The sequence below is a fragment of the Acanthaster planci genome, unplaced genomic scaffold (genome assembly GCF_054643075.1).
Source record: "Acanthaster planci isolate LZ-2023a unplaced genomic scaffold, COTS_SCS Contig5, whole genome shotgun sequence".
In the NCBI taxonomy this organism is placed as follows: domain Eukaryota; kingdom Metazoa; phylum Echinodermata; class Asteroidea; order Valvatida; family Acanthasteridae; genus Acanthaster; species Acanthaster planci.
Window position 1 is genome coordinate 374,646 of NW_028257629.1, and position 26,552 is coordinate 401,197.

Sequence of the window (26,552 nt, forward strand, 5' to 3'; positions counted from 1 at the left end):
TTCTAACATAGCAAGTCCTTTCTCATTTCCTTTTTACTTTTTTAAAATAAAAAACAAACAATATAGGCTTCCCTCTTCAATTTGATTCTGTTCAGCAAGGACAAACTTTAGGCTCCAAAATCGCACTGATGAAACCGTTGGTCCTTTATCCTTAAAGGATATCTTCTTGAATTTCCAAAATGTTTCAACCGTTGGTGAGTTTGGTCCTGGATTTCTGAGTGATGACATCTTCACCTACAGCGTATCTGTTGTCTTCTCATATGTGTTCCCTCAAGCGCCCTTCAAGATTTTTTTAAACAAATTTAAAAGACTCTATACGTTTTAAAAGTTTCGTAAAACCCTGTTCCGGAATTGAGACAACAAAGTCGTGTTGGCTGCATGAACGCTTGCATTTTGATCATACGAAAGCACATTCTTTACTTGATGGGACCTAGGAGGTATTCTAGCCGTGCGTGTACCATCAATCCGCTCTCATCAACCATCCCACTCCTGCCGAGCGAACATGCGTCGTGTTATTCCGCCTCCATACCCGCCAACACTGACCCGGAAGTGTTACAAAGAACCAAGCCGGAACCATGTCGTCGACACTATGTCGCCTTTTCTGTAACGGCTTGTCGCCCATCGATTGGACAAGGCTAGGCATTTCAGTCCAGTGTGGGGTGGGCATTTTTCTTGCTATAATTTGAGTGCTGATTTAGGTTTAACAAAGAGTAATCCAAGACGACAGAATAAAAATGTCTGCTAACTTTAGAGCTAAGTACTCTGAGCCGTTGTTTGTACAAAACGCCTATAGCAATCAACAGCACACGGAGTCTACAGACGCAGTAAATACGCCACCCACTCGTCATTCTGTTCTCTCGGTATTCGACCCAGGGAACAAAAGGGAGACACTTTAAAAGCGCGAGAAATGAAGCAAAATACAGCCTTGCAGAGACAGAACAAAGAAGAATAGATTATGCAAAATACTGAGGCACCAGACTAATCCACTACGTGATGAGGGCGCCCTTTATATTTCATGGTTAGATTAAAAACGGTGGAAAAATCATAATTATGTACATTAGTATTTGATTTAGAATAACAGATCCAGGTTCCAGTCAGGTGGAGAATTAATCGGTCAACTTCAAAGGAATGCCTCGAAACTAACGAAAACAGGCTACTGCCTTTGAAAGCAGAGCAAGACAGAACATACCAATAAAGAAGCGGTTAGACCCGTGTATATCGGGTAAAGCTTTAGGAGAATTGCATCGTGCATAAATAAGCCAGTTGGGCTCGGGACTGTATTATCTAGAACAAGATAATTAGTCTTAGGTATTAGAGCAGTAGCTGTCTGCATATCATTTCACACGAGTTTGTTGTCGTTTTTACAATGTGTTGGTATAACTCAGAAAAGGCAGCGAACATGTGCACTGTTTCAATTCATAAGCACTGAGTATGTTATTACGTCGCAGTTTTTCAAAACAAATTTCGCTGTATGTTACATCGATATAATACCCCTTCCTTTTCCGGAAAAGATGTCAAGTTTCACCAATGTATTGCGCTGCATTAATTGCTGCTGCCTCTAGGTGAGTATTTGCATTCAAAACCCGTTTTAAAAAAGTCCTTGATGCCTTATAAATACAGGGGCGCAGATTTTTGTTTACCAGGCAAGCCACTAGGGATGACTGGGGATGACGTGACATGCGTTTCTGTTTTTCTTTGATCCCTTTGTCATGACTACCTTCTTTAAAATTCATCCTGAACCAGTCGTCGCAACAAAATCCAGGGCCTTGATTATTCGATTCTTGATGTGAAGACAGAAAATCCAAAATCATTTTACCGTCCACAACGGCAGCCACGTGGCCATGCAAGCGTAATAATGCTTGCTTGTAAGTTTTCACTCAGTCAATTTAGCCATACTTATTGCTTTTGTTCCTCTTAAAGTAAAAGCTTTTACTACACGCAACCGTGTCAAAATGAATTTACAACTACCCGTGAGGAGGTGTCTAAATTTGCCCCTTTTATTAGGCCTTAAATGTAACTTAATTCCATTATATTCTCTTTAAAATCACATCCACCTTTATTAAGAGTATGACTAAATGGGTTGTTTCCCTGCAGGGGGGAAATTTCACCCATTGTTGAACGGAGAAAAGTTGGCAGAAAGACGAGTCTTTTGTCAATTTGACAAATCTTTTATGGATTGCTGCCTCCATTGCTTCATTGTATTATGTTCATGGTCATTTTGGGTGGTAATTAATTCCCATGAAAGAGAAGGCAACATTCTAGGGCAGCATTAATCATTTTGATCTTTGCTTTTGAGACTATCTATCGGATCTGCTAAAAGTGAGTTACACGAAAAAAAAGTCGAAACTATAAACATCCCTTCAAAACTGAATTTTTTGCAGTTTCATAAAACAGAAGTTCCAGAAATGGCCATCTATTATACAATGCACAACTCAAAGTAATTAAGAAGAATCATCCCTCATTTTCTAAAGCGGTTTAATTACCATTTCTATCTTCATAATCACATTACAGTTTATTCAGTAACTTGCTCGAGCTGTGTGAAATTATTTAAAGCTGTTTTCTTCGCAGGATAAGAAAATTGAACCGAGGTCAAGCAGAGGTTGCATCCAGGGCAAAGAGGAAAGGAATCTCCCCGCCGCTGGAAATTCGGGGGAAGGATTTTAAAACGAATCGGGAAAGACAGTTGTAGACTAGACAGCTTGGCGTCTAGCCTGTCAATGCCAAACTAAAGAGTAGTCAATTTGTCAACAACTGGGGTGAAAAATAACCTTCAGGCATTTTAAAGATTTTTTCCTGTTATTTTAGATTGAGGCTCTTTTCTTGCAGTTTTGTGAAGAGAATGGATGTGTTCACAGAGAATTGACTGGTTATAGTGGGGAAAAAACCACGTTTTTACAAAAACACGTACACTGTATAGACCTACCACTGTTGCTAAGCTTCATTATTGTTATTAAAGTATATTTAATGACTACAATAAAATAAATACACTCGAATTCATTTTCAAATCTTCCACATCTCAGAGTTTTTCCAAGAAGAACGGCTTCTCTCGTCATTTCAACTCCACCTGGCTACATGAACCACAAAATCATGAGACGATTTCGTTCATCCATAAAATCAGTGTAAAGTGTAAAAAAAATGCAGGTCTTCCAACTGTGTGTGTTCAATGCATAGGCCCACTAGTGCCTGTTTATGCTGTTTGCAATCAGCATTAGTCACTTAGGACAGTACCTAGGAAATGCCTTTATCAGTCGCTTTGATTTCTTCAGATCTGCCCAAGGGGTTGAGAATCGGCCTGTAATCCCTGAAAAACATCACCACCTGTAAACCCATTACTTGCACCGTTCCACCCCTGCCTTTCCCACCAGTCCTTCGTCCTATCAATGCAACATATTGCCTAATCCTACCGCCCTGTCTTTCTTGCCCATAGCCAGTTCAAGAAAACCTGCGAAGATGTGAATCAAAGCACGGCACACATCCAGGCCTCGCGGCGAGCACTTTACACTCAATGGTCGGCTGTTTATCTTAGCAAAACTACACAACACCAACAACTAACATGGAGGCTGGATGCCATTTTTTTCCCGGGAGAAATTACGCATGAAATTGATGGTTTTATAAAAGTGGTGTGTTGTTCATTTCAGGGGGCTGCCCTGCGGGCCCAGAAAGGGGGTGAGCTTGGGATGGGCTCTTTGGCAAGCCACGCCGGCCGACAGATGGTCGCTACGACACCGGTAACTTGCAACGCGGGTACATTTCGTATAACTGCCTTGCAGCGACCGGCGAGCTCTACACTGCAGTGGTAACGGGCAAGGAAGGCTTAATCCACTTACTAACCGTACCCGACTCGACGTAGGTCTTGAGGAGTTGAGACACGTTGACAGCAAACTGCGCATTTTAAGACATCTCAGGAAAAGAGTAGGCATTTACTTATTTATTTATCTATTTATTTTAAATCCTCAGACATAAAAAAAACAATAAAGGATTGTACAGGGGCTGTCTAGGAAATACAACTTTCATTTTTTTAAAGCAGTCATCCAAAGATGTGTATGTCCAGACCCTTACAACAATAAGTGAAATGAAAGAAACCAAAACAAAAACAATGTAAAATGCACATATAAAACCAAAACATAAAAAAGAAAACAAAAACATGGTATTTGATAAACAATTCAAAAAGCGAAAAGAAAAAAATTAACAAGCTAACTAAAAACCGACCACCCCAAAGTTGTAAACACAAATAGGAAAACCAAAAAATACAACAAATAAAACCATATCAGACACAAGTTATAAAGGAACAAAGCAAAACGAGGTACATATAAATCGCAACTAGAAAATCGACACATTAAAAACGATCAACGAAAGTATAAAACAAAACCTTCCAAAAATAAAGACGGTTACGAGCCTAGTTCACAAAAAGATAAAGACAGCCAGCCAGTAGACTGTCTGATTAACTGAAAAATGACCATGTACGAAAAACCAGATCATGAGTAAGACAGCACATAAACGAACATATCGAATGGGAAGATTAGGTTTTCATTTTGACCGCAATGTTTATCTTAAAAATCACAATTGAAAATTACCTAAGACTGTGCGTATTTAAACAAAAAATGAACCATGGATTTTCGGCGCTCTTTCTAATAAAGCCTGTAGCCACGTGCTTATACTTTCCTTTATATTGCGAATAAAGTGAAAATAAGTTCCAATGTAAAAAGAAAAATATACATATAACATTAAAACCCTCGTTACATTCATTCCCGTAATACTCCCTCCTTTTCCCCAAAGCATCACTTTCCAATTCCTGGTGGCAATATTGTCATCTTCGCCTTTCTTTTCATCAAAGATCGTCATCATCCTTCATCTCTGTCCTCGCAATATGCATTAACTTGACCCACTCTCTGACTCTCCTCGCCTCGCAGTTCATTACCTATTTTCCACTCCGTATTCCTTGGTCTGACTATCATCACCCTTTTAGTTTCTCTTAATCGCTAACATTTCTTAAGCATATCTCCATAGGCCTAGCTACGTGAATTCGGAGAGCAATGTTGACGATAAGGTTTTTCAAACAACAGTCGAATTTGTGATCGATACATGGACATAATTTCCCTTCTTTTCCCCAAACTGAGTCTTTTTAAAAGAAGTCTTTCCTTGAAATGTCAATTAATTTGCAAATCGAGAAAGCTAGAGGGTCGTTGTTTCTATCTGTGCGAATTTTTCCCAAAGGCAAATTGACGATTTGTACATTTTACATCACTGTAGCCACCAAGCAGTTTGCAGCATTCTTTGTATATTGCATTTCCAGAAACTTGCAAAAAGTGAACTGAGAATAGTACTTGTAGTTTATCGTATTCTTTTATTAATTTTATCTCGTTGTGATCACTCTCAGAAACGCTTCAAATTGAATAATCACATAATTATTTCTCCTCCTTCCCCTCATTCTTTAGGCTTAGAAAATCGGGGGACGATCGCTACTTAAACAAAGAGGAGAACAACCGAGTCCTACAAGGAAATGATGGTGAGCTATCATTTATTTCTCTTTATACCAGCATGTGGAAATGACGCTACACATAGCGCTGCAACACTGCAACTCTGCAACGTGAACAACTCGATGGCACACGTACGGCAGAAGCTTGAACTGGTTTCCCTTGTCTTCCAACCACGGGAGGCAGAGGGGTCAAGGAGGTAAATTTCACGGCGAGTCCATTAATTCCACACTTTGCCAGAAGAATCGGCACCCTTTTAAAACACCGATTTGTATTTTACCAGGTTGCGACGCGTTTTCAAGCCGACAACTAAGGCACAATGGACGGCACGTGCAAGGCGCGTGTGACACGCTCACAACCGAGCGTCTGCCGCGCGGGATCCCGGGCTTGATCTCACATAACTCCGAAGGGCGACTGTCATACATTTTGGTCGCGAACAGGGCGCTGGCCTTGCCCTCAAATTCAGGCCAATGGATACTGTAAACAACCACATTTTATTTGTTCTCTGTTAGATTGTGATAATGTTGCGTTGGTAAAGCCAGATGCGCCTATGTTACAAACACATTAGGCACTCCGCGTCTCGATGTTAGCATTGTAGTCTACTAAAAAACCAGCGGGAAGTTTCCATTAATAAAAAAGAGAACTACATTAAACAAGCTCCGCTTGAAAAAGGAGTTATTGGCACAACAGATGTGCGTTGAAAAGCCCTGAAAATAAAAATCAGCGTTCACAATGAGATTTTTTTCTGCAAAAAGTAGCAACAGTAATTGACCAATTTGCCGTTCTTTGAGTATATGCGTTTGTCGTTATGGCTTGGATTATTCAACGACAATGCAAACCAACCTTTTACAGAGCGTAAAGATCAAATTCCCCGGACTGTTCGTTTTCTTTACTCAAAAGGCCTGCAAGGAATTTGTAGAATTATGTCTGCCGAAGTTTGTCGAGTGGAAACGCCAGAGTTGGGCAGTCGTTGTTCATATCCGATTTAAGGGTTAATAAAATCATAAAAGACGCTTCATGTACATTTTGTACTAAGCCGAGCATCACAATTGCACGTGCATTATTTCATTGTCAAAGAAGAAAACTTCTCACAAAAATATTTCACGGCAGACAAATGGATCAAATCAGAAAACAATGCATGGGGAGACTTTACGAAATCGTTTGCTATGGGTATGATCAGTGAGGCTCAGCACGAAAGTATTTTAATCTGCTACATTATTAATTTAAATAACACAGTTTTAACATACATGTCACCATTCAGACAGCAAATCTGTCTTATTAGTCGTGTTTATGAGTAGAATGGACTCCAGTGAACGATCCTTTCAATCAGCTGCAACTAAACCAAATTATTTTTTAAAAATTAGAAAAAGGCAAAAAAGTTGTTTATCTCGAAGGAATTGCGTTGCCAATATATCACAACATGAACTACCACTATAACCTTATAAGTAGAAAAATGTAGCAGTGCGAAATTGTTACTGGTATCAGCTTAGAGATGCAGAACGGTCGCAACCCCTCTTACAGAAAGAAGCAGCTTAGTACCAATGCTATATATCTACCGTAGATAGTGCGAAGAGTGCGTATACCTGTTTATTACTCACGCCTCCCAAGTCAACAGAGTGTTGTGAACTGTTGCGAAAACATTTGGCCAGCGGCTGGACACAAGAAACAGTCCCTGCTTCTGGGGATTGTGATCTGGTCTGTCTCGCTGCTCTAGGCGGCACTTTAAGACGAGAAACAGAGAGATTTGCGCATAACACGCGCACTCTACCACCCTAAGGCACTGCCTGAAGCATCCACCAACATCCCAACCGTCTCTGGTTGAGGTAATTGCAAGGATGAAAATCCCGCGCCGGATCTGGCTCGGCGCCTCGTTAAACCAATTAGGACAGCTAATACAGTGTGTTTACACGATTTGCCATCATACCTTATACGTGGTTAAAAAAAATATAATCTGTTTAGTGATTTCAATAAGGTAGAATGCCAAAGTACTTTACTGCGTCTAGTTTCGGCAAGTATGGTAACGTATAGTATCACTTTGAAAGAGATAACTTGCCAAGGTTTCGAACGATTAAAATATGAGGAAGAGAAATAGATATACTGCAGTTTGACGTCATCAGAAAGACAGATAAACGCATTTTTTTGTGAGAAATGTGGTATTATTCCAACTTTTGGATCGTTTTGCGCCGTGACGTCACGGTAGCTTCTCAGTGAGTCCTCCGATCCTCGACTCAGAGGCATAAGTATTCAGATGCTGTTATTTTATACAGGCTATCAGCGACATGTTCTGCAGAGTCTACCTGTGATCTAACAGAAAAATTCTGTGAAAGTTCCCTTTTAAGTGATTGTCTTGTCCCTTTGAACTTTGTGAAAAAAGTACTCATAAAAGATGCCCAAAGTCAAGGCATCACCCCGTCGGATTTGCAGAAGCCCCATTAGGTTATTGACCCACACCTGGCTATTTGCAATGTCATCGAAAAATATCATTGTGACAGGATTATAATAATAAGTGATCCTCTGCGTCAGTCGAAAATCTTTTCCTCATCAATTCAACTGCGACTACTAGCACATGCACCCTGCCTCAAAAAGCTCTATACACGTATCAATCTTGTTTTTGTCATAATTCAAAGTCTTCGATGGTTGTATTCTGTAGCAATTTTTTTTTCTGTAAGGGCAGAGTTTGCGATCGAGAGCAAAAGCAGCTTTGCGTCCTAACCGGCGCCGTATTGCAGTAGGTATTATTTGTATGAAAGTGTACTTTCTGCTTATGGTAGTGCATTGCGTAGCATTCCAATACAATTCTTCCGTTTTCCTACCCGCATATACCGTACATCTCCCCAGGCTGTTTGCAGGCTCAAGAGCTATTAGTAGATATGATTAATACTAGTAAATGGTTTTTATCCATCGTCCAAAGGCAGATGGAATATACCGCCGCTTTGACCATCAGTCCCGGAGTACAACCGGGAATCTTTTTAGAATATTGATGTAATAAGTTAAAGAACTGACGATCCTTGTCGATGTAAGCGCGCGAGAGGCGATTGTTATATCCTTTGGTAGCTTAAGAAGCAAAAAAGGCGGGACTCTTCAAAAGGGTTCAAGTACAGGTACCAGCGTAGCGATTGTCACGCATCATTTACAAGTGGTAAGTAATCCGCTTACCAGCGAAGGAAATAATTCGGTTTGTGACGTTGGGGGGGTTCTCCTTGTCTGCCTCTTCAACTACACGTGGGAAAAAGTGCACGTAATGGAAATGAGTACGTGAGGTCAAGATGGCATTAGGGGCGATTAGGCCACTTTTCGCCCCTAGGGTTAATTGTGTATGGTGTGGGAAATTCTTCTACTTCAACTTGTAGAAAAGGCTCACAAATCACGACAGTCGAGCGTGTCCGTCAGTAAATTGGGAAGAACTCGTGCCAGCAAAATTATGTTCCGTTTCCAATTTTTATGTCAGGGTGGTTGTGTGTGGAAGTGGACCCGAAATATTAATCTTTTGACTCTTCCTAGCCCATTTCACGGTCGACAAAAAGGCGCGACGCGTATTGGCAATTTAATAATTATTTCCCACTGGGTCCTCAGTACACGCCGAGGCGACATCTGTCCGCGTTGCGCTTCCCTAATTTTAAGCTTTAATAACCTCAACAAAACCGAGTTACTGATCCAGAGGATCCAGAAAGAACCCAGTGTGAATTCTAGAATGCATAATATTAAATTATTACTGACTGATTTAGCGGCAGATGCACAGAGATCGGTTTACGTTAGAAACTCAACTTGGACAAGCTGTACTTCCGTTTCACAGACAGCAGCGATTAGGCAAAGGTTCTATAAACACACAAGTGCCACGTACACAACTAGTACACGGGCGGCTCTTTTTACTTTACATATTTTGTAATTAACCATTTAGGTTTTGTTTTGTGATTTAGCCATGGGGGGGGCGATAGGTTAAGCACTCCGGGGCACTGCCTGAATAGAATCTAAATGTAGTAATGGCACCATCTAGGGGGTAAAGGTTGAAATTTTGTGCAAGTCCAACTTTCCAGATTGATTAAGATATATTATTTATGGTCATTCAGGTGAATCTTACAAAACTCTCAAACCCAAACTTTTTATAGCCTTATTCCCTTATCCCTTGTTTCACTTTCTGTTTGTTTAAGCTCCTTGTTTCTTTGACTGAGCAAAATCGTTAAAACTTTTTTTTTTATGTTAGCAGCTCTTCATAACCACTGAAGTTGTAGTGTGCGCTGTTTTTCTTGGTGTCACTGTCCTCCAATTAGGGCCCTCCCTATCCCCGCAGATCATATAGGTGAGACTACAGATGTTCAACTCACCATCCGAGCGCGCCGGGCTAGTACTTCTGCTGGAAATTTGCAGAGCGCCCCCATTAGATGTACAAAGGAAATGTTTGTAAACTTATGATAAATTGGGGTAAATTAAACTTGAAGTGCCTTCAAATATAAACTTTTAAAACCAAAATGACTGTTCAGAGTCAAGACTTAAGTGTTAAAACTGACGTTTAAGGAAGCGTGAAGCAAAGTCTCTTTTATTAAAAAATTATGTGAAAGCATCAATAAATACATTCCAGACTGGTGCAAATAAAATCATTATCAGTTTGGTATCTTTGATCAAACATTTTAGGACGAATCAACAGTATCTACCGAAATATTTGTCACCAGAAACAATCGGTCTCTGAACATATTACTTTGAATTAATCCAGCTTTGATATCATTACCTCACTATAACCCTTCTATTTTGATTATAAAATGCAAATTTAACGATTATAATTTTCACGCATGCTCATTTTTTATTTACTTATTCCGTGCACACTGTTACATACACATTGTTGTTACTAAATTCTTAGCTTTCAATTGACAGAAAACATGGGAGGAGCTGTCAAGGTTTAGCAGCAGGAAGAATTCAACTTGATTTGGGTACAAAGTCTTCTGTAATTAATCTTTGTATAGTGGTCCTTGAGAAACATTAACTGTGCTCAGCAAATACACTTTGCAAGTCAAGGTATGGTCATCAAATACACTTTGCAAGTCAAGGTAGTTTTTCCTGAAAAGAAGAACATCTACCAGTTATTTTGATCTTGTACAAAGTTCATATCTTAATACAGTTTTTAAGAATATTTCAGATATCTATTCCTTACCTACAAAGCTACAAATTATACTGCTTCCTATAAATTATATGCTTGGACTGAAAAGACAATGAAGGTACACTCATTTTTTAAGCAATTGCAAAAGTATGAGCAAAATGATAAGATTTCTTTTATTTGGAGTCTGTGTTATGAAGGCAACATGTATAGAGAGAAAGACAAAAAGTTTCACAAATTGCAAGCAAAGATGGTGAATTTGAAATAGTTTGGCATCTTTTTAATCAACGATTACATCTGCAAATGCACAACTTTGCTCAATGGCTAAGTTGTAATCATCCCCCTTGCCTCCCTTATATAGACTGGTGACAATCCGGAACCAGCCTTTCTCCCCCTACAAGAAAAACAGAAACAAGACAATCAATGAAAACTAAATACTGATTATTATTAAATCATTACAACGGCTGTGTGCATTTTCTAGCAAATGAAGTGTTCAGGGGCTAGTTTAAAAATAATTCAGAATTTCCATCAACATCCTTGAGTGTAGTTTTAAAAAAATTGATAAGAGGAAAGGGTCATCAATGTCACTGATGTAAAGAATAGAGTAAAAAAATCGCAGTAACATTCTTACTGAATGTAATCTCTTTTGAAATGACCAGACTCACCCAAGGCACACCCCAGGAGTTGCGGACAATCCAGTACTCAGTGGCGTTTTCAACTCCCCAGCCTGCTACTGACACAATGTGGTCGATCTGTAAAAGCAAAATGGCCCAACCTTTGAGGTCCAGTGGCATAACTAAGGAGGGCAGGACACTGGTATTAGAGCATGCCCCCCCCACTTGAGGCCCGTGCATGCTACTTCTGCAGTTGGGCTTAATCAGAGACCCAAAATGCGGATTTGTAAGCCTTTGTAATGTTAACACTACCAATAAAATAGACCCATGTAAGACGGTTGATGTTCCTTCAGCTCAACACATACTGAGCCAGTCTCTCCACAAGTCAGTGACCTTTTTCATGTGAGGTACAATATGGAAACAAGGCTGAGGATTCACAAACGACCTGAAGGCAGTTTTTGGTGCTACTCACCCCTGGGGTGGGGTTGTACTCCTCATAAATCCTGCCTCCTCTGAACTGCTGTAGTTTCTTGGTGGCATCAATGCCACAGCTGGCACGTTTTAGAAGGAAAAAATAAACAAATGAAATCTTCAATAAGTCACATAATTTTCCCATCTTTCAACGAAACTCTAATTCAGTTCAGAAAGTTTAATGCTTGCTGACAGACAAGGAAATAAAATCAGGGGAGTCAAGGAAATTTAGCAAAATGCCAGCACAGCACTTTAAAAATCCAATAGTATTTTAATTTAGGCTGGCCAGTGTTATCCGGACTGAAACCTGTCACAAACCCACCTGAACAAACAACTGATGTTCTATTGGTGAAAATGAAACTTAACAGGAAACAGAACCATATAGGTAAAAGTAAAGTCAACCCAGAAATGTAACAAACTTGCAGCATTTAACAAAGAAAACTGAGACTGTGCCTTTTAAAGCATTGTCCTTGGTGTGAAATAACCATTTTACCTTCAGTAATAGATTTCTTTATCAAAACTTGTAATTCTTTCAGAGGTTCTTTATTTACTACCAACTGACATGATTCTATGATGAACTTGTATAGGCAAGTTTACTGTACATCAACTCGGGCTTTAGTTTCTTGATGTTTTCCTGAATTCCCTTTTTTTAATTCACTACACTCATTTCTTGTTTTGTGGTGGGTGTGATACAAATTAACAGATCAAATTACTATACAAAAGTATCCCTCTCTAAAACAACCTTGCTTTTAAGCTGAGGATCATTCTAACCAATCTCCTCATCTTTGAGTCACTCATCTAATTGGCCCATCTCAGTGAGTCACCCACCTGAGTGGCCCATCTAAGTAAGTTACTCACCAGAGTGGCCCATCTTAACTCACCACATTGGCCCATCTCAGTGAGTCACCCACCTGAGTGGCCCATCGCCGTAGGTTACTCACCAGAGTGGCCCATCTTAACTCACCACATTGGCCCATCTCAGTGAGTCACCCACCTAAGTGGCCCATCTCCGTAGGTTACTCACTTGAGTGGCCCATCTTAACTCACCACATTGGCTCATCTTAGTGGTCACCCACCTGATTGGCCCATTCTGATAGATCTCAGCCATCATCTTTTTCCGTCCATTCAGTTGACCGAAGTCAGCTACTTTCCACACTTTGTAATCTGCAGCTGCTATTGGGGCACATTTACCAAACGTTGTGCAGGTTCCACACTGATCGAATGGTTTACAATCTGTAGTCAGTCAAGAAACAATCAACATTACAGGAACATATTCGAAACATTTGATTTTTTTATGACAAGTTTTCCTATTTCACCTGTATGTTGAAATATTTCTGAGTAAAAAGTTAAAAAGTGTAAAGTTTATAAAAGAAAAAATTAAGGTTTTCACACTGACCTTGATTTTTGGCCTGATAATTATTGCATGTCTCGTCTGGTATACCATGAGAGTGTGCATAGGCATAAACCCCCATGTCCGAACCTCCCTCACAAGTGCCTGCATCACCACAGTCGATAACATTCTGAGGGGACAGGTAAGCAGAGGGAAAGGCACCTTTCCGTTTGATGTTGATACGATCTGCAGATAACAGGCAGAAAAAACTCAGTTTGTAAATAAAAAAGTTCTCCATGACCTATTAATATCAAACTGTACCCAAGTTATAGTTTTCAGAAATGCATTCTCTTCTGACCACATTGTGTGTTACTGATTGCATATGCAGGAACATCACATGATTGTGTTTTAGGGTGGCAGAAATTGGTATGAGTAAGTTGACTCAATGATCTAAACTGGTTACCTTGTTGGCATGTTTGGACTGCTTGTAAGAATAAGCTTAGTGTGGTTATTTTGGGCACACCAGGAAACTGGAATGGTAAAGTGTACATCCTGATCTTTTGTTCTATTCTCTCATTTCAGAACCTAATGATAACGACTTGTTTTACCTGCCATGGCACTGGTTGAACCCATAGCCCAGCAACTGCCACAGTATTGAGGAATGTGCTGATTGCGCGTTGTGCTTGCGTAGTTTACATTACTACGATTGCGCCAGTCCAACTCCTTAGGTAGGTCATTGGGACTGGCATCCCAATGAGGTCGAGGGTATGTCCTGAATTTTAACAGGGGTCAAAGCAGATAAAAATGTATTTCAACAAAAAGAAATAAGTGAAGCTAGTTAATACATGTGTTAACTTTAGGTCACAAGAATGAACATTCCGGAATTTCGTCTACTGCCCGTATACCGCAGAAACAGCTGCCGAAAAATTTTAGTATTCCAAAATTTTAATCATTTTAGAAAAACCATTGTTTAAAAAAATAGCAAAGAAATGCCCGAAAAATAATCGAGAGTCCGTAAATGGGACAAAAAACATGTGCATACAAATTAGTCATGGCATTATATGCAAGGCAGACGGATAGAGAGGTGTATGCATTTCAAGATTGGTTTCCATTGCTTGGGTGTGTACATGCTTTGCAATCATAGCCTCATAGGTTTTCAAAATTTTCTGAAAGGAATTCGGGGATGTAATAGAAAACAACTGCAAACCGCTTGCTGACTACAATGACGTAAAATACCAATCTCAAAATATGGAGGGCCTGACGTTTCGATCCCAGCAGAATCTCTCTCAACGGCAAAATAACAAGTGGACTGGACAGAGAATCAACCAAGCATAGATGAATGCAAGAGGACAAAAGGAAAGGTTTCTGTCCTCTTGCATTTATCCATACTAGCCTTGGTTGATTCTCTGTGTGCTTGTTTGTCCTGTCCAATAAGTGTCATTTTGCTTTTGAGAAAGATTCTGCTAAGATTGAAACGTCAGGCCCGCCATATTTTGGAGATTCAGGGATATTCATTCTCCTGGCCTCATGACCGAGGAAGGACGACTGAATGTTTTTTCTTTGGTTGGGGAAAAATCATGTGTTTTTTTGGGGGGGGATTGTTATATGGGCAAGATTTCTCTCTCTAGATTCAAGACAATTTGTACATTTTGTATTAATTTACACTTTTATAGCATAAAAAACCCTCTCCCAGCCTAACAGCTCCTCCCCCAGGCCTGGCTCTTCCGCTTAAAGCGGACACTGAGCAACTTATGAGGTTTAGAACTTACCTAACTTCTTTGAACTTCTTGTTCAATTCTGGCCGAAAACAGGGAGAATCGAGTTCCGAATAAACACCAACGAAGAGCAGTGCGACAAACACCGGCAAAACTGCAGGATACATTTTGTGTTTATGGGAAAGACTTGAGACGGGACTTTGAGGACAAATGTGCACTAGTCAGCTCCTCCGACTCTGACTAAACGAACTAAACTACGATCCAACTTGAAGGGGCGGTCACGGTGACTTTGTGTTTGTGATGGATCCACATGACTATCATCACGTGCAAAAGATATCACGTGAATGCAGTCCGTACAGTAATCAGAGTACCATGCCCTGACCTGCTGGAGGAGCCCCTCTTCAGTTCACTGAATTAGAAATCACTGGGACATTTGTTTTGTAGGACTGTACCATCACACGACTCGGAGGCAAAGCCAGATTGCGGTAAATATTACATGCGTTGTGTGAAATGAAATTATTCTTCGCATACACGAATGTTCGTTTTTATGCCAGAGTTGGTCGGACCACAATATATCACGTTCAAAAAGAAAAGTGGTTCTGTAATAATCATATTTTTATCAATGGATCATTCGCATTACTTTTTGGTGTGGACTTTTAGAAACGCGGCTGGTTTATACTAATAAATCATAGGCCTGACGGCCTTGCTTAAAGTTACGTACATCATGGAGGTAGATCATAAAATTTATTGTTAGGAAATTTTTCTGAATTTTTCGTTGATTTGGAGTCCCCAATAAAATCATAGGAAACCTTTCCCGAATTTCTCGAAAATATGGTTTGTGCACAGAGTGTCTAGCGACGTCCGTCCACGGAAATCTTTCCCAATTATTTAATCATTATTTTGGAATGACGTCATTTAGTGCGCTCTCGCTCGGCTGTAGGTTCCCCCCCCCTTCCATGGATTCTTCCACGCATCTACACCTTACCACACCCAAGACACCCCCGTTGCACTGGCAACAGGGTAGTTGATAGAACTACGTCACGCAGGGTCGGTAAACTTTGTAGTCGCTGGTACTTGTGGGAGAGTGTTTGCTTTATTTAAGTGGGTTAAATAGTGCACCAGTTAAGAAAATGGATACTTGCCGGGTACAGAAATGACCATGACAAGTTTCGATCTTTGGCGATTGCGGTTCGATTGCTGGAAGTCAATCGATCACATTTGACTTTTTTCCAGAAAATGATTGCTGCCAATAAAGGTGAGAAGACGTGTCAGGTATTGATTCAACTCAGATGGTCTGATCTTGGTCATTGTGGTTATACCGTGGTTCCTTCCTCCATGGTTATACTTCGCTTTAAGTTTCGTATTGCCGGTCGCACATGGGCCAAGCATGGCCTAGCCCAGTCATTTACGTGCATGAAGACAACGTCCAACACTTACAAGTTACTTGGTCCAACCATATGGAGGAAGCCTTCCTCCATGGTCCAACCTGGGCTATAATGAAATCCGTCAGGTCACACATGACGTGTGCAGTAGGCTATAATGCGTGCAGATTTAATTTGTAAACCCTGGCCATAGTACAGTACTAGTTGTAGCTTAGGCTCCTCGGTCAAGTTGGTGAAAACTTGGATTTTGAAAATAAGGGACTAAGTTCTGAGGACTGTAAATTTGGGGACCCTGTTCCTATAATAGAAGGGAGAGCTACATTTTAACTGTTGAATTCAGATCGTTCATGAATAACAACAAAAAGTGTGGAGTTGTGCTAAATTTCCTGCAAAATATGTTGTCTGTGAGCATATTTAGTACCTTTAACTCGGCATCTATGGAATTTAGGATACAAGGCACTCATGAACGACATTTGAGCTGCCTCCACCAGGTGAAAATATGAGAAAAAAACTTGTCACGATGGCAGGAGGACTTTATGTCCTAGTCGCAATGCAGTGTACATGTAGACGACGTCCACATTTACTCAGGAAACATTTAGAAATTTTTAGACCAGTGTCATAGAGTTTGGTCACGGGGTGTCAAGTGGAACCAGTATATGGAACTCTTTTCTGAACATAAATTTCCAAAAAAAATTCCTTTTTTAATATTTAGGCCTAAAGACAGCAAAGCATTTGTTCACATGACTTTCGTCACACTACGTTGCCAAACCTCTGTCTTGAAAAACTTAAAACTCATTTGGTTTAAAAACTGGGACCGTTGCCTTCATGAAACAGGGTGTTTGTGAACAATTTCTGTGTCATAAATTCCGATGTTTGAAATCCAAAATTGTCGGCAATCGAAATTCAGCTGAGTGTTCCCTACCATTGCTCACTTGAAAAATCTCAGAAAATCCCATATAAACATTTACAAAATCCCTTGAAGTTGATAAATTCTTGTAAAGCACCATTACCTTCACTCAAATACCAACCCACAAGTTTGTAAAAAAATTCTTTTCCTAATTTTTGGCACATTTTAAACAAACTCAATTCGCACGTCGGAAAAAAAAGGCAAAATCAGTCGAAAATAAAATTTCATTCAAACTTTGTACATGTAGCAGGTAAGAAAAATCAAGATTTATGAATCAAAATATGAGGAGCTGAGTGAAGTTTCACTACCTGTGAAATTTGAACCGAAAATATTGCTCCATTAAGACACAAGAAGTGAAAAATGAAAGTGTGCCACGTTAGGGGCTGCGCCACTTTAGGGTACATCAACTATACTAAAGTGCATCGTTTATTTGCAGCTTTCAAAAAAGAACATGTACATGTAGGTGATGAAATTTTTGTGTCAAAAGATACAAGGTTGAAAGATAGTTACAAGTATGGCACTTCATTACGTGTGAAATAATTTTTTCTGGCAAGCTGTTATTGTAAAGAAAACTGTGAAAAAAGCTCATTCCCAAAGATTGCACACATTTTCGTTTCATTTTTCACAAAAGCATCGTCACTAGGCACACGCAACCGTGGTTATTACGTATTGTCAGATCAGTGCACGAAAATGCGTAGCTGCATTGAATTCCAGTACAATTCAAAACATGGCTTGGCAACATTTGATTTCAAGTCAAGATCCTACCATGTTTTTTTCCAAAAAATACAGTTTTCACCGAGATAAAATTTCATCAGGTCAATTGTTACCTCCAGAACTGTGGGGTTTGACATCTACCACACCCCCACAAAACTCCCACGAATTCATGGGAGTGTGACAGACGTCGAACTCTGCAATTCTGGGGTAGGCAGTTGTTATGCACCCTTCTTTATAATTTTAGCTCTTTTGTTGCCACAAACGAACAAGATGCATAAATGACAAAACGATAGACTGGAACTTTGATGAAGTAGGGTAGGCTATGTCATTAGCTTATGCTAAATTATTGTTTTATATTTAGGCCTAAAATTAGCTTCCAATTTCATATCATCAAGGCCAAGCCATACTCCCAAATGGCCAGATTATCTAGGCTTCTATTAATAATGTCATTAATCAGGTGACAAAGTTGGATAGGCCTACTTGCGCATCTCTTGACTGTAAATATTGATTTAGTGTATTTTCTGTCACTAGACCTCCGTGAATCAGACAAGCTTTTCAAGAAGCTCATTGCTCCAAGTCTTGGCAGTTTTCGTCTAGATTCTCATGTCCATCATCATCATGCCCCTGCTAAGATGGGCCCTGTCCTGCTACCACACTGTTCCAATAGCCACGAAACCCCACAGCCCTCGAAGGCACCTCATAATGCGTCTTTGAGTGTGCGTACATCCCCCTCAACGGAGATAACATTAGATGATTCTTTCCCAAAGATTGGTGGTCCAACAACAAACAGTGCTGTTGACTTCCAAGAGAGCTTCTCAAACTCTGTAAGTGAAAACCTTACATATGATTCCCTACATGTACGTTTACATTTAGGTACATGTAAGTTTGTAACTACACATTAATTTTTTTCAATGCTCTTGAGATGCTGTCATGATGTCTTGTAAAATGACATGAGCCAGTTAAGTCTCAGATGTTTCTGTCAAGAAATGTTTCTACTCAACAATACTATATTTTGTTGACAAACGTGTTTTGTTTATTGATGTCCATGTTATCATCTGCACTTTATATATTCCAACAGATTCATTTGGGTAATTTCAAGAATTTGATCTAACATCACTTGGAGTGAGCTTGTTTCTTGTAGCGTATATTTTTTCTTTTTGTTTGATATTTCAGGATCATTGAGTTGTGAAAACAAATGTAGATAATGAAATGCCTGATATACTACTTGACATTTCCCTGGCTAAATTGTACCTACTTTAAGCAAACTATATTTGCTATTTTTTTAACTGCGCTTGTATGAAACGGAGGCCTTGCAGAGCAATGATATGTCTCTCGTTCAATTCGATCTGACTTTGAATTGACTGTATCACGTTACAACTAACTTTACTTTGAACTCATGCTGGGGGTACCTCGATCATCAGGTGTAAACGTTTAATCAATGGAAGGGATGGCATCAACAATGGTCGTCATGAAGATGTTGACACAGCTTGTGTCACATTTCCTCTCCAGGTGAATATTGACCACATACCCACTTTAGAATTGCTCTGAATTGTGTGCCCAAGAATTCAAAGTGCTAGAAATAAAAGCACTGGAATTTGTCATCTGAGCTGAAATCTAAACTATCACATGACCTGAGCAACCCTTGAGGAGGGGCTAGTAGAGAAGCAACACTCTAGTGCTTAGTCATATTTTTAAAAAGGGACAAATGTTGTTAGAAACAACAAAGAATTGAACAATAATGACTGTACACTGACAGGTGGGCATATCAAAGATTATAGCAAGTTTTTAGTGCAAGCACAAGTTGTGTAAACTCACAGTACAAATCACTTCTAAATGAATTCCTGAGTCACGACCAGTTGAGTCAATTAATTTGAACCATTAAATACATGTATGTGTATATTGTCAACATACATTGTACATGCAAGTAGAAACTCCCGTTCAGTTTACATTGGAGTTACTTAAGTTGAGTAGGTAGCTTAAATTCAATAGAAAAAACTTTATATCTGAAACGATACACGTTAATCATCTACCTGTATATGTAAAGCAAGTTCATAACACTTTCTAAAATTAGAAAATCCATCTTGCTTGTAATATGTACACACATCATAATGATTACAGATAGTGTCTTGAATACTGTTCTTCCATCGGTGTACTTTACAGAATGAGAGTAGCTCAGTCACTTCAAAAGTCTAAAATTAACTCCAAATAGTAACCCAGAGCTTATAATACCAACCACACCATGAAGAAACTTGTCTTAAAAAATCAAATTGCAAACAGAAATGTTTTCTTTTCACAAGCCTTAAACAGACAAAACAAGAGACTTCAAACATCCTCACCTGGGGCATAAAATATTGACATTCTGACTTCATTGCATAGGTTGATTTACATGACAATTGGCATGATGTTTAGAGGCGTCTGGGTTACATCAAAGAACATGTTTGCCCTTCACTTGAAGTTCTGTCAGTCCACCACAGCAGATACCTCATTGTCCTTGTGTATTGATTTTGGCTGTGTCTTGTGTTGCTATGTTTGAGTCTGTGGTTTCTGGTTTAAGCTGCTCAGCCAAAGAAGAGGCCATGATGAATACCGTTTAATATCAGATGGATAAGAGGACTTCCCACTCTGGTGTTAAGATCAGAGGTTGACATTGAGTACTCCTCTGAAGATGTAAATTGTAATTGGCAATCCATTTTGATGGGTCTCCTCAGGAATGGTCAACAACTTTGTCACAACATGGATTTTCTCAACACCAGCTTTTGATCATTGGTTGTATTTCACCATAACTGGAAAAATTGTTGTTACCTGCTTTTAACAGCATATTAGTCTGGTATGAAAAAGTGGTGTGGAACTACGAAACCAATATGATATATTTTAGGAGAATGTGAAAAGCACAAGAAGCCAAAGGAGACCTTTGAGTTTTCCGTCTCTGCTGTTGGATTTATTATTCCATGGATCTATCTGCCCCAAGCGGAAGCAAACCCTCATCGGATGAAAAGAACCATGTTGGTTTGGAGTGTTCAGTTTGTTGGTAGCAATGCGACCATGATTCCTGCATTTCCTAGTTGTTTGTGAACCAGCAAAGTTCAGTTTCGGCCAGAGGAGCTTCCGTTGCTAAGGAAATAGCGCCTTCTCTTTGTCTAGTTCGAGGCCTAAGGACAAGATTCCTCAAACTGCTGCCAAAGCATCGGACTCAGTTCTGTGGACATTTCCAATTGTATTGATTCCAAACATGTTGACCACGTCACGGTCAACGTCACCCGTGCTTCCGTCAGTGCGCATGCACAGCAGGGCCCAATCTGCAGCCTTGCCTTCTCAGAGAGCACCCTCTGTGATTAGTAATGATGCACAGTCGGCATACAGCCAGCAAAGCCGCAGTACTTTTGTTCGGAAGCTTGGGATCCTGATGGCTGAGCACCTGTCCACTAGTCATGAGTTATACGAAAAGGTTGGAAGGACCTCTATTGCTTTAGGGTTTCCTCAGTCGGCCATTTTGTCTAGTTATTGCCTACATTGATTATTGGATTTAGAAGTTGGTTCAAACATACATGTACATGCTAATCATTACGTGTGTGGATGGTTCACGGTGCCACTAATCATTACGCGTGCGGATGGTTCACGGTGCCATTCCCATGCTGTTCTTATGAACGGAGAACAGTCACAAACCATTTTTAGGAGCACTTTCTCCATTTAAAATGCTTTGTATTGAGCCTCACTGTTTCTTCTAAAACTATATATTTCATAGTGAAAATCTGTTTCATTTTTTATGCTTCCTGCCTAGCCAAATCTATAGAAGTTAATCATAGAAAGGCAACATCATACTCCCTTCTTCTCTTTTCTAAAATATTTGTAAATTTTTTTCAATTCATAAGGAATGATTCTTTTCTACATTTTTCTTATCAGATGTCTCACAGGTTAATAATTTGTAATCTAGTAAAGCACAGTGTGATACTGGTCCACTGCCAGTCTCTGCACCTGCAATATGCAGACATATATTCTTGTCATTCCAAATCCACTTTAAAAAATAAAAACGTCCAAACAATATCCCTTTGTGTGTATGATTTTAGGCTTCACACATTTTTTCAAATCTGGTATAATTTGTCTTGCACTGTTCCATATATTTGTCTATTTCTAGATATTGTGCTTTCTTTTTGTCAGTATCAGAGCCCATCAGGAATAAATATAAGACGACAACAACAAAGGGCAGGAACATCTATGTCATCCGTCAGGTAATTGGTGACCAACGCACAGTAGAACTTGCTCAGTGTAGATGGGTTTCATATGAGAATACGTGTACTGTACATATGTACTAACCAAGTACAAAGTGTACTGGGCAATGCGTGAATAATCTTTGGTGTCTTATCTGAGATCGGTCAGTTTGTTCTTGAGGTTTCAGTGGACTTTACTTTAAGCTGAATTGGAACAAAAGAGAATTAACTTGTTGAGTGCCTGCCTGGACTCTAACCTTGTGTGGATAGATAGGGTTAGTGTAGAGAAATTGTATTTGTACAGGTACATGTACTTGTAATCAAGAGCTTGATTTGAATGAATCTTTCTGTGGCTTAATTTATGCTTGACTAATTGCTACCTGCATGTAACTCATTTGCTTTTTATGATATCATCTGCTTGCCTTTTTCCAGCTGTTCTGCTAGTGTTCCTTGGACTTTCTAGTGAGTTGTGCTTTTTTTCTCGTTTAATTTTTGCTTTTGATATACCGGTGCCAGTCTTTAAAATTAAAACTCATTTTTTTTTCACATGTAACAGAGGACACCCTCTGTTCATGACAGAGCTTCCTGGGTTTCATTCTGTACTGCATGTGTTGCCATGGAGAATGTAAAGATAGTTTTAAATTATTTCAAGAAAATCTTGAAAAATAATTTTTCCATTTTTTCCCATTTACTTTCTTGTTAAGCAAAATATGTCACTTGTAAACATTCTACCTAATTTGTTTGGCAGACATGTAGACACATTTCTGTTTATTCCGCTTTGGACATGTGTTTCAAATGTCATAATCACAACAATTTCAATTCTTTCCTTCCCCCCAAAATATGTGTAGTTCCACCACCAAGATGAAGCAGCTTCCCCTCCCCCAGGTGCAAAGTTCAGAGGTCTTGCGAGCCACATCCCCCAGCCCCAGGGGAAAAAGAAACATCAGTGTGTGCTCAGAGAGATACCTAGGAACATCGGTGGTTGGTCAGCCACATCGAAGGTTAGAAAAGTGCCCTAAATAATTATTTTCCTGTTAAGTGAACTTGATTTCACTAAATATTTATACCTGTAAATGAGATTCATTCTTTTGTTTTTTAATCGGCATCACAAAAACTTCAAGATAAGTGGATATGCATGTTGTGGTGTGGGCATGTTGAGTTACCGAGGTATTTTTATGCATCATAGCCTACTTCCTTTGATGGGAATGATGTATGTCTTCCAGATAAGCAGAGTTCCAACTTCATTTTCTTTGAGCTAATCAAGATTTTACTGTACATAATAAAATTTATAGGCATCTTCCACCTAGTCAGTTACTTCCTGCATTGTTGCAGTTAGATGAGCATTTACTTTTGGGATTTATATAATTTGGAGACTGCCTTCGTAAGACTGGATATTTGGCAGAACACTGAATATGACAGTATTCCACAGCTTGTAGGCTCTGATCCTGCTGAATATGACAGTATTTCACAGCTTGTAGGCTCTGATCCTGCTGAATATGACAGTATTCCACAGCTTGTAGACTCTGATCCTGCTGAATATGACAGTATTCCACAGCTTGTAGGCTCTGATCCTGCTGAATATGACAGTATTCCACAGCTTGTAGGCTCTGATCCTGCTGAATATGACAGTATTCCACAGCTTGTAGGCTCTGATCCTGCTGAATATGACAGTATTCCACAGCTTGTAGGCTCTGATCCTGCTAAATGTGACAGTATTCCACAGCTTGTAGGCTCTGATCCTGCTGAATATGACAGTATTCCACAGCTTGTAGGCTCTGATCCTGCTAAATGTGACAGTATTCCACAGCTTGTAGGCTCTGATCCCGCTAAATGTGACAGTATTCCACAGCTTGTAGGCTCTGATCCTGCTCAAGTCAATTTGTTTTGTTCATTCTACAACAGAAGTAAATCTGCTGCTGAGGTTCTCCATCCGGTGTCTTCCAACGGGGCAACAAGTGATCAAGTGAGACGTTTTGAGGAGGAAAGGATTGCACTGTTACAGGCTAGGACACTCAAGAAGACAACCAAAGTAACTCTGTGATTGAAATGTCAAACTTTTGCGACCTTTGAGCAAGTCAGACTTGCAGGTCATATGGAACAAATGTTTAGAACTTGATTGTTACCAATTGATCATGTGTTGAAACGTAAACTTCTCACAGAAATATTTTTATAGATTTTACTAAAAACCCTTGAAATTGCATCTTTGGGTTTCAATTAACCTCATTTAAATTTTTGTTTTGCAATTTTAACCCATATTTTGATGCTTTTTTGGTGTTATGCTAATGAAATTTGCATATTCATGAACAGAACTATGATGTCATCCAAGGCACCAAATCTCAATGTTGCATCGATTTGTGCATAGAAAATTTCAGATTTTTTTAACCACTGCTATGGCAGATTTCATTTTCTTTGGCGATTTATTGCTGTGTAAGTATATGGCAATAATCCAGCAAAAATCCATTTCACAGAAATGTTCCCAGATAGCAAATTTTGGGTTCACAATTTGAACATGAAAACATGCCACCTGAACCATGTCTTCCTTGATTTACATCAAAGCAAAAGCGCCCTCACTTGTCCAGAAATGCTTGGTCAATTTTTAATGTTTGAAAAAGTGCACCGTTCAGTTCATGTAACTCAAAAAAGATGTCAAACAGTCTTCATACATGGAAGAAGAGTACAGAGATACACAAAAAGTGAGTCTAAGAAAAATTCGTTTCCTGGATCCTTTAAGTGTCCTAATTTTGATGATAGGTTATGGCTCACCGCAAGGACAGAAAGTACCATATGTGTGGATCAGCAGTGCCAATTCACGATCGCTACATGGTAGACAGTGAAGAGATGGATCAGCTAAGACAACTCATCCAGGCTAGGTCAACCAAGAGAGAGAGGTAGGGTCATTAATTAGCATGCCACCTGTAACTTGAGTTGGTATTTTTTTCTGTCTTTTCTAGTGGCTGTTTTGGGGGGTTTGGGGTTTTTTGGGTTTTTTTTAACAGCTCCCGGGCGTCATGTAAGGTTACTTTAATAATGCATTGTTGTTTCATTCAAGCGGTCTTTTCCTCAACGTTATCCCTCAGCAATTACAGTAGGTCCCATTAGTTGTGCACTTCTTTTTTTTTATAATTTTTAGTTCTTGATTCATCAAGTATTCTGCATGTTATTTGCATGTATCACCATATCATTTATTTGCATGCCCTGTATCTGATTGGTTTTTCTGTACCACATGATTACGTACATCAGTACCCTAGTCACCTACTACGGCAGATACGGACTCAGGATGGGCAGTGGACGTGGTACTCCGCAGGTGCGTTGCAAATTTGCCCATTGTTGCCTGTCGGTGATGCCCAATTTTGTGGAGCTTCAGTATTAAAGCAGAAAATATGCTAAGCAGATTTTTATGATAAGTGAAAATCGGCAAGGAGCCAGTCACAAGAAATACAGAGTATAAGACATTTTGACTGGTAACAACAATTTTGTTTTCAAAGCAAACAAATTTGTGAACACCGAAGGTTGTTTGCTGCTACAATTTATGTGAAAATTCTTCCAGAGTTTCAGTTTTTCACCAAGCCTTCATTGTCCTAAATCCATGACAATACTGATAAAACCCACTGTGTGGTTTGCCTGTATATAGCACTGCTTCATGTGAACACAGCAGCCAAAAACCCTACTCATGAAAGAGAGTGTGAATCTGGTTGGTTTGTTTTCTTAACAGACAAAACTGTCATCAGCCACCAAAGAACAGAAAGAGAAACGAGAAGGTAATGATACTGACGCATCTCAAATCCCCATAGAAACCACTGAGAATGGAAATAAAGTTACCATAGCAACACCAATTAATGAAAATGAGGAGTTTGTTCATGCTGCTAAATCTGCAGCAGCTGTTGGTAAAGAGAATGACAAAAGTGATTTGGCTAAAAATGATGTTGAGAGGATAGATCATGATAATAACCAGAAGGGAGAGGTCATGGCAGACGTTGAAAACTCTGTTTGTGAGGAAGAACATGAAAAAGTTAATGAAGCGGAAGAGGCAACAAACGAACAAGACAACCCAGATCATAATCCACCAATTAGCAACGATGGAGGTCAGGATGTTGACCAGCCAGTAGAGGGCGCCATAACACAGACCACTGATGATGTCCAGGAGAGCCCAGACACTGAACCCAAGGGGGATGAGACAAATCTGAGGAAACCAGATGTCAAGGAGAACCCTGATGAAAACATTAGAGAAGAAAGAGTAGAGACAGTTGATAATGAAGAGAAAGGGATCCTCACACCAGAAGATGAACATGACGCCGTGAGGACAGATGATGGTGGTAGGTCGTGCTTGACGTGCCCAACCGTTTGCTGTGACGTTCTCGAGGTTCTTCCACTGGCATATTTACCAACTTGAAGATGCACTTTCTCCCAGCATAGACATCACGTCAATCTGTACTTGCACTTTAACTGTTGGGTGCCCCTGTGATTGTGTGTGTGTTTAACTCAGTAGTTCCTCATGAGATCTTTGGTGCACCTGACACCTTTTGTGGTGCTCTTGATGCACCTGTAAGTATGCATGTTTGACACACTACATGCACATGTTTTGAGATCTTTGCATGACTGTGTTCTTGTGCTAATGTTTGCATGACAAGGCCTCATTTTAACAACAAAAGTAGTG

General features: G+C 39.7%; 2 protein-coding genes across 14 annotated transcripts in view; one reads left to right on the forward strand and one right to left on the reverse strand.

Moving 5' to 3' along the window:
• The window catches only part of LOC110974740 (uncharacterized), a 78,869-nt gene that overhangs the window by 45,240 nt on the left and 7,077 nt on the right, over nucleotides 1–26,552 (forward strand). The window contains exons 3-11 of one of the 13 annotated variants that reach the window (XM_087131641.1): nucleotides 5,436–5,506; nucleotides 18,225–18,517; nucleotides 21,849–21,919; nucleotides 22,331–22,360; nucleotides 22,747–22,899; nucleotides 23,801–23,927; nucleotides 24,650–24,786; nucleotides 25,139–25,202; nucleotides 25,611–26,211. In XM_087131641.1, coding sequence (XP_086987767.1) covers nucleotides 18,326–18,517; nucleotides 21,849–21,919; nucleotides 22,331–22,360; nucleotides 22,747–22,899; nucleotides 23,801–23,927; nucleotides 24,650–24,786; nucleotides 25,139–25,202; nucleotides 25,611–26,211 — 1,375 coding nt within the window. In that variant the 5' untranslated portion in view covers nucleotides 5,436–5,506; nucleotides 18,225–18,325. Of the gene's footprint in view, nucleotides 1–5,435; nucleotides 5,507–15,040; nucleotides 15,176–15,754; nucleotides 15,946–18,224; nucleotides 18,518–18,569; nucleotides 21,139–21,848; nucleotides 21,920–22,330; nucleotides 22,361–22,746; nucleotides 22,900–23,800; nucleotides 23,928–24,649; nucleotides 24,787–25,138; nucleotides 25,203–25,610; nucleotides 26,212–26,552 lie in introns of those variants that run through there. The other 12 variants (XM_022226567.2, XM_022226568.2, XM_022226569.2 and 9 more) reach the window with 12 other exon arrangements.
• On the reverse strand, nucleotides 9,962–14,995 carry LOC110974742 (cathepsin Z-like). The gene is made up of 7 exons (XM_022226575.2): nucleotides 14,745–14,995; nucleotides 13,584–13,747; nucleotides 13,042–13,221; nucleotides 12,722–12,878; nucleotides 11,647–11,725; nucleotides 11,226–11,312; nucleotides 9,962–10,954 (listed from the first exon to the last, which is right to left on the reverse strand). The coding sequence occupies exons 1-7, from the start codon at nucleotides 14,855–14,857 to the stop codon at nucleotides 10,841–10,843; spliced, it is 894 nt and encodes a 297-aa protein (XP_022082267.2). The 5' UTR covers nucleotides 14,858–14,995; the 3' UTR covers nucleotides 9,962–10,840.

Bases quoted from the DNA above. Each gene is read 5' to 3' on its own strand.
- LOC110974742 (XM_022226575.2), bottom strand. From the start codon at position 14,857: ATGTATCCTGCAGTTTTGCCGGTGTTTGTCGCACTGCTCTTCGTTGGT. The intron at 13,222-13,583 runs GTAAAACAAGTC...TGTTATCTGCAG, and splicing joins TTCAACCAGTGCCATGGCAG to ATCGTATCAACATCAAACGG. The intron at 10,955-11,225 runs GTGAGTCTGGTC...TTTTTCTTGTAG, and splicing joins ACTCCTGGGGTGTGCCTTGG to GGGGAGAAAGGCTGGTTCCG.